The 7,903-nt window shown below is 39.4% G+C and overlaps 1 protein-coding gene across 1 annotated transcript; it reads left to right on the top strand.

Moving 5' to 3' along the window:
• The first annotated feature begins 2,658 nt into the window (after window positions 1-2,658).
• On the top strand, window positions 2,659-6,003 carry LOC149148799 (uncharacterized). Its single transcript, XM_089442276.1, has 2 exons — window positions 2,659-4,090; window positions 4,313-6,003. Exons 1-2 carry the CDS (start codon window positions 2,659-2,661, stop codon window positions 6,001-6,003), a joined length of 3,123 nt encoding a protein of 1,040 aa, XP_089298402.1.
• The last annotated feature ends 1,900 nt before the right edge of the window (window positions 6,004-7,903 follow it).

Here is a 7,903-nt window from a genome sequence, read left to right as displayed (position 1 = left end):
CATGTGGCCTAATGTGCATTAATTGCAGGATTTGGAGCAGTTTTGGGCTAATTTAAGTGCAGCAACTCGAGTTGGACAAGCAAGAGGGATTTTAGGAGATTGGGTCTTCCTCCTTAACTCCTCAATCACTCGTATATTTCTCCACCAGATCTCATCAACTTGGAATTACAAGTAGCCAAGCCCATCGAATTCATTGGCAACCAAGCCAGTTATAGTTGAAGACAAGTTAATCTCGAGTTTGGGAGCCAAGCCTCCCTAATTTTAAGGAACTTGTTGGTAGCTTCAGTTGTATAAATAAGAAGGCCTAGGGCCTCATTAGATTTCGAGTTTTTATTGTAGCCAAGAGGCAATTTCGAGCTAAGATATTGTGACTATTATTCTCATGTTATTTTTGACATTTTGGTGATAATGAAAAGGGTTTCGTTGATCCAGCACTGAGTTGACTCAGAGGGATGAAGCTCTTGGGTTAGAGCCAAACCCTAGCAATAGAGGTTCCTCTTTTTGTACACGTATCCTTAGATTGGAATCATAGACTAGTTGATGAAGTTATCTATGTTTTGTTTAATTTACAGGTCTTTGAATGATTGGTTAGTTTTGCTTCCATTAGTTGGAGAAATATATCAGTGTTACATTAGTGAAAGAAAAGACTTCAGAAAATCTTGTGACAGTGGCCTATTCCTCATCTCCCTCATGGGATCATGGTTTGAGGGCCTCACTCTCATAGCCCCAAAAACAACTTTATCTTTTGGTTATTACATAGCTTAGGATTTCTTGTTAAGTAGATCATTGTTAATGATTTCTTAGAAGCACTTGTAATTGTCATCTTGGTTTCTTGAGTTTGTCGTAGATTAGAAAGCATTTCATTCCATAGATTTGATCCATTAGCCATCAATAAATCGGTTTCTCAAATTCAACTCATCTTTTCCACATCTACATAAAGTTGTGCATAAATGAAGAAATAAATATATGTTGTTGCATGAGTTGTTGATCTGCAAGGAGGATCTCATTCCACTAGCCTCATTTAAGTCTTCCCCACCTCTAGCCAAATCCTGCCAATCACCAATTCAAATTTCTGTAGTGTAGCCACTGTGGATAGCCACCTTGAGCAAATCCAACCATCCTGAAGAGTTGGGTTTATCCTTGGGTAATGTGCAATATAGACAGTAAAGAAATCATTGAATATAGATCAATTTTCAATACCATAATCTTGGAATCCCCATACCCGAGGTACCATGGATAATGTTATGAAACCAGCTCAAGAAAAGATAGAAAAGAAAGATCAATGCCTTAGAATTCAGCCTCTTTGAGGGGGCAACCTCCTTTACATTACATAAATGAACAATTCTTGGATGATACAAATGACAAAACCTCCTTTCTATATATAGGAGTCTAAGGAGTCACAATATAATCCAGCCGACCTAACAATAATAATATAAAGCCACAAAAATAATAATAGAGGGATTCTATGGGGCACAGAAATAACAATATGTGGGTAATAGGGGCACAACAATATAAATAAGGGGTATAACTACAATAGTAATGGGGTAATCACTAGTATTATAGGGACCCAACAGATAATTTCAATTGCTTTATTTATTTAGGATAATTTCAATTGCTTTCTTTGTTTAAGATATCAAAGGATTTGTGATTCTCGTATATTTATTTACTCACAAAGTAGTGTTTTTTGTGAAAAATCATTTCCTTATCTTGTAGGTTGTTTAAAACTCTGTGAAAATATCCATTAGGAGTAATGATAGTGATAGAAGTTGCACAAATTTAGAATCTGGCTAAAAAAACTATTATTTCATACATGTATTATGAAAGTGGAAATAAGACCTTCAAAATATAAGCCAATGAGATTATTACAAATTGGTTTTTTAATAGATTTATATATATATATAAACATTAGAGAATATATTGATCAAAGCTCAACTAATGGAAGGTCAAAAGCAAACAGATTACTATAGTCATGTGGTGGTAGGGACCGATAACAAGTGTTTAACGACAGCGTAGTCTCTATCATTTAAGTGGATGTTATGTTTTTAGAAAAATTGTAAATTGATATATGAAGTAGAAAAGTTAATTTCCTACTAACTGATGCATAAATTTTTGGTGGACAGTAACATTTACACTTTTACTCCTACACGTTAAAGCACTGAAGAAAACATGCATAATAGTAGGTAGTAACCCCTAGTAAATATATTTATTTCCATCTTATTCCTATTCATTTTTAAAAAAAAAATTCATACAAATACTTGCTTAAATTATGGTGATGGTAAATAAGTTATTATACCTAGTATCATTCAGTTTTGCCTTTGACTTGGTATTAGTTTGTCTTTGACCAAAAATTTATGACGCTTATCCATAGTTTAACATTAAGAATTCAATTTTTGTTATTTATTATTATTATTTATATTTATTTATGTGTAAGGTGATTGGTTAAGGTCTTATTATTGGTTGAAACGGGCTCTGAGGATGCGCGCTACTAGGGTTTGCAGACGGCGCAGCAGACAGGGATGCTAGGAGACGAGCACGGGAGAAAGGAAAGTCCAAGAGGGTAGGTCATGGAGACGAACCGCGCATCAACTGCATTTCAGAAAATAAATCTTCACCAGCAAAGCTAGGGTAAATTTCTAAGAGACAAGAGCTGAGCGGGAAATGGAAAACCCAAAGGGGAGGGGAGAGATCCCCTCCTTCAAAAACGTGGTAACAGGGGAGACCAGTGCAAGTGGCATGCAGCATAACCAGAAGGACAGCTACGCCCCAGTGATGGGCAACCTATGGCAGAAAAGAATGGGAGGAAAATGCCTACCTAGGGCACAAAAACAACCAAGATATGTCATTCCTTGCAACAAACTTGAGGAATACAACTGTTACATGAAGGACCATGCCCTGATATGCAAATTCATAGGCTACTGGCCTTCCGAGAAAGAGTTATACAGATGGATAGATCAGAGATGGAGACCTAGAGGTCACATAGACCTGAAGTTGGGAGCAAAGGGGTTTTTCACAGCTATCTTCACGAATCTGGAGGACAAGAACAGGATCTTTGAAGAAGGACCGTGCTTCATGAACAATGCAGGCTTGTTCATGAAATACTGGGAGGAAAGATACAGCCCAGAGAAGGAAAAATTCCTGGAAGCCCAAATCTGGGTTAGACTGTTTGGACTTCCCGATGAATTCTGGGACCCTGAAATTCTGGAAGGAATAGGGAGTTCAATCGGGAGCTTTGTTAAAATCGCAGAAGCTACGAAACGAGGAAAATATAATGCATATGCGAGGATCTGTGTCTACATGAATCTGGCAGAGCCCCTTCCAGAAAGCATCGAACTAGAATATCATGATGAAGTTTGGCAGCAGCCAATAGACTACGAACACATCCCGTTTAGATGCCGCAAATGCCATGAATATGGCCACCTATACAGGCAATGCCCGCTGAATAAGGAGGAGGAATCAAAAAGAAGTCAGGGAGAACATCAGAGAAATGCAGAAAAAATGGAGGAGACAGATAGGGGTTTTCAACAGGTTACAAGGAGAAGGAGACAGAATAAGGAAGGACTAAAAACCCAAACACAAGAGAAACCCAGTCACATAACAAGTCAAAACAAGTTTCAGGTGCTTCAAAGCGAAAACGAGGACTATGAAATAAATCTGGAGGACGACGAGGACCCGGGGAACACTCCAATGGAAATCGCCGGTGAAGATAAAGGAAAGGATGCAAACTCAAGAAAAAGCAGTGGAGAACGGACGGAAGGAAAGGAGGAAGATACAGCAATGCAATCCCAGATGGATGTGGACAACCAAGTCGAAAGTGAGGTTGAAGAGGAGAGAATCATGAAACAGCTAATTCAGGAATGGAAATATCTAGATAGCAGATTTATACCTGAAAAGCAGAAACAATTGTATAAGGAGGTATTTCATAAATATAAAGAGAAAAAAGGGGAGAACTTGGACAAGCAGGTCATGATAGGAAACGAACAGGGGACTGGACAGATGGGAATGGATGGCTCTGGCAAAAACAGTAGGAAGAGAGGCCGGAAAACGATGAGTGAAACTATTCAGACTGTGGGAGAAACATTGATAAACTCAGGTAAAGTGATCCCTCTGTCAGAGGTATTCTTCCCCTCCTACCATAAGTTTTAAATGATTGTTATTAGCTGGAATATTAGAGGCCTGAATAGTAAGGGTAAACAAAGGTATATGAGAGAGAAACTGAAAAAAGAGAAACCTAGCATCATGATTTTACAGGAGACAAAAATTTCAGTTCAACAAATTGAAGGAATAATTGACAAAAATAAACTGCATTATGAAGTTATGGGGCAAGATGCTAATGGCTCTGCAGGAGGTATTGCAATTTTGTGGAATCCAAATGATATTATCTTAGATAGCTGGACCAGCATGAGCAGAATCCTTACAGGCCTAGGTAGGATAGTAGGGACTAAGGAACAGGTTGTTATTTCAGGGGTTTACGGCCCCCCTTCCCCAGGGGAAAAAGAAAATTTTATAAACAGTATGAAAACCATCCGCAGATTATATCCAGAAGCTTCTTGGATCATAGGTGGTGATTTTAATTTAATCAGATCCTTAGAAGAAAAGAAGGGAGGGATAAGGAAGATGGATCACTTCATGGATAAATTCAATGAAATGATAGAGGATTTAAGGTTAGTAGACATTCAGACCATTAATGGGATATGCACCTGGAACAATAGGAGGGGGGGTAAAAATCAAATTGCTTCAAGGCTGGACCGATTCCTAGTATCAGAAGCTATCATGAATAAGGATGTTTTTGTCGAAGCAAAGATCATACCTTCCCTGGGTTCTGATCATTGGCCGATTAGACTAGAGGTGGATATTAAAGGGAATCGCGGAAAACGGCCTTTCCGATTTGAAGCCTTCTGGTTAAGGGACCCAGAATTCATCAAGAAAGTTGAAGAATGGTGGAAGCAAAGCACTATTCAGGGCAAAGGAAAAATGAACACGTTCCAATTAAAGCTGAAGGAGCTGAAAGGGAGAATCAAAAAATGGAACAAGGAGGAGTTTGGTAACATTATGGAAGACAAACAAAAACTAGAAGGGGAAATGGAATTGCTCCAACAAAAGATGATATTGGAAGGCAGAACAGAGGAAAGCATTAGAAAAGAAGGGGTAATACTTGGAAAACTAGAAGAAAGACGGAAGCAGGAAGAGGTCCTCTGGCGTCAAAAATCAAGAATAAAGTGGTTAAGGGAGGGGGAAAGAAATACTAAATTCTTTCATCAGGCCATGATCAAACATAGACAGAGAAACAGGATTCTATCCATCAAAGAAAAGAATGGTAATAGAGTGGTTGAGCAAGCTGAGATTGAACAAGTCCTTATTGATTACCATAAAGGAATTTTAAATGAACCTCAAACCAATCGAATGCAAGCAATTCAGGAAATATGTTCAGCCATCCCGCGCTTAGTCACAGAAGACAATAATAAGGCGCTGATGAGAGCTGCCACCTTCGAAGAGATAGAGGAAACTGTGAAAGCAATGAAGAAAGGCACTGCTCCAGGCCCGGATGGCTTCACAGTGGATTTTTACCAGGCAGGATGGCACTTCCTAGGGAAAGAGATTCTGGAGCTGGTAGAAGAGTCCCAGATGAACCGGAAGGTATGGCCCGCCATTAACTCCACTTTCTATGCTTTAATTCCTAAAGGTGATAATTTGGAAGAAGCCAGTGGTTTCAGACCTATAGCGCTCTGTAATGTTATTTACAAGATTATAACATCCATGATTGCCAAGAGATTAAAACCTCTTCTGGACAAATTAATATCTGTTGAACAAACAGGTTTTGTTGAAGGAAGGCAGATCCTCGATGGTCTGGTTGTAACTCAAGAAGTTATTCATTCATTAAAAGTAAAAAAGCAAAAGGGTATGATGATCAAATTAGACTTGTCAAAGGCATATGATAGACTAAATTGGAACTATTTGGAAAAAGTCCTGGAAAATTTTGGTTTCAATAGGAGATGGATTGACTAGATTCATAACCTGATTTCTTCTCCAAACTTTTCTATTCTTGTTAATGGAACCCCCTCGAAAACATTTAATGCTTCTAGAGGTATTAGACAGGGAGATCCATTATCCCCATTTCTGTTCATTCTGGCTGCTGAAGGGCTGGGTCGCTTTATTAAAAAAGAAAGAGAAGCAAACAGAATAAAAGGTCTTAAGCTATGGGGGAATAATCTGCCCTTAACTCATCAGCAATTTGTTGATGATATTATGTTGTTCGGAGAACCAATAGTCAAAGAGGTAAGGCATCTCAGAAGAATCTTGGATCTATTTGCGGAGGCTTCTGGTCTGGAAATCAATAGAGATAAATCCTGTGTTTTCATATTTAATATAGTGGATCAAGTCAAAACCCACCTCATAAGACTATTGGGCTTTAAGAGAGGAGAACTACCTACGAAATACTTGGGCAATATTTTGGACTTTACATCCAAAAAGATGAAAAACTGGCAAGGAATCCTGGATAAGCTGAGTAACAAGGTAGCAAATTGGGCATTCAGAGCTTTAAACATAGCTGGCAGAATTGTCCTGGCTAAATCAGTCCTTCAGGCTATCCCCATCTACCCTTTATCAATAATGGCTGCCCCTTTATGAGTTTGCACAAGGATAAGAGAGATCATCAGGAATTTTATATGGAGAGGGACTGATCAGAAGAAAAAATGGGCATTAGCTTCCTGGAGTCAGTTAACTGAAAGAAAAGTGAAAGGAGGATTGGGATTGAGGGATCCTGAGATTCTCAACAGAGTTCTGGGAGCGAAACTCTGGTGGCGCTGGCTTTAGGGGGGGCACTGATCTTTGGAAAACCATATGGAAAACGAAATACAATATGCCTGATTCTACAGTTGAGATCTTAAGGCAGAGAGAAACTCCCAAAGGGTCTACAATTTGGGACCTAGCTCGTCTGAACAGGGATTTGGTTGAAAAACACACTTTCTGGGAGATCCGAGGTGGAGAAGAAGCAAATTTCTGGGAAGATAGGTGGCATCAGAAAGAAAGACTGAATAGAGTTCAGGGACTCCAACAGATTCGAGACAGAATAGGAGGAGATAGAACTTATGTCAGAGAATATTGGAGAGCTAATGACCCAGAAGAGAGCTGGAGAATCTAGACTGACCCGACGGAGTGGGACAGAGAGATCAGCCAAGACCAGCAAGAAGCCTTCAGAAAGGAGGTAGAATCCAAGAAGATTAAAGCCCGCAATGGCAGGGACATACTTAGGTGGGGGAATTCTATGAAAGGCTCGTTCACCACCAAGGAGGCTTACTATCTAACTGTTTCCCAGACCGGAGGTGAAGAGAATCAAGATTGGAAAATTATATGGGAGAGAAATTGGTGGCCGAAAGTCTCCATATTTATATGGTTGGCATCAAAGAATAAGATATTAACCTGGGATCGAATACAGAAAAAAGGCTTCAATGGCCCATCGAGATGCTGTCTGTGCAACACTGACGAGGAGACCAGAAATCACCTACTGATAAACTGTCCATTTGCAAGGACTCTATGGAGGAATGCTAAATGTACCTTTGGCAAACCCGAAACTACCCCCAGTGAGTTCAACGAACTGGTTTTTCAATGGAATAAGGAAATTTTTCAGTGTAAAGTGGTCAGAAGAGCGTGGGATCTCATTTCAGGGTTTGTCCTTTGGATGATCTGGAAGGAGAGGAATCGTAGAATATTTCAGAACATAGCAAAAGAACCGGAAATAATTTGGGGGAGAGCAGTGAAGTTAATGCAAGAAACAATCCTGGTTGACAAATGGGTGGGGGAGGATTGGAAAGCCAACCAGGTTGAGGAAGGGATCCTGAACAAATTAAATCTAAATTTTGAGATGGTCCATCACAAACAAACTTCCAGACAGGAGATGCAGACTCAA

This window comes from Pinus tabuliformis, chromosome 9, assembly GCF_031772625.1.
Source record: "Pinus tabuliformis cultivar Carrire ecotype Pingquan chromosome 9, CPIR1, whole genome shotgun sequence".
In the NCBI taxonomy this organism is placed as follows: Eukaryota; Viridiplantae; Streptophyta; class Pinopsida; order Pinales; family Pinaceae; genus Pinus; species Pinus tabuliformis.
The sequence above is the reverse complement of the archived record's forward strand: the minus strand, read 5'-3'. Positions and strand labels throughout refer to the sequence as shown.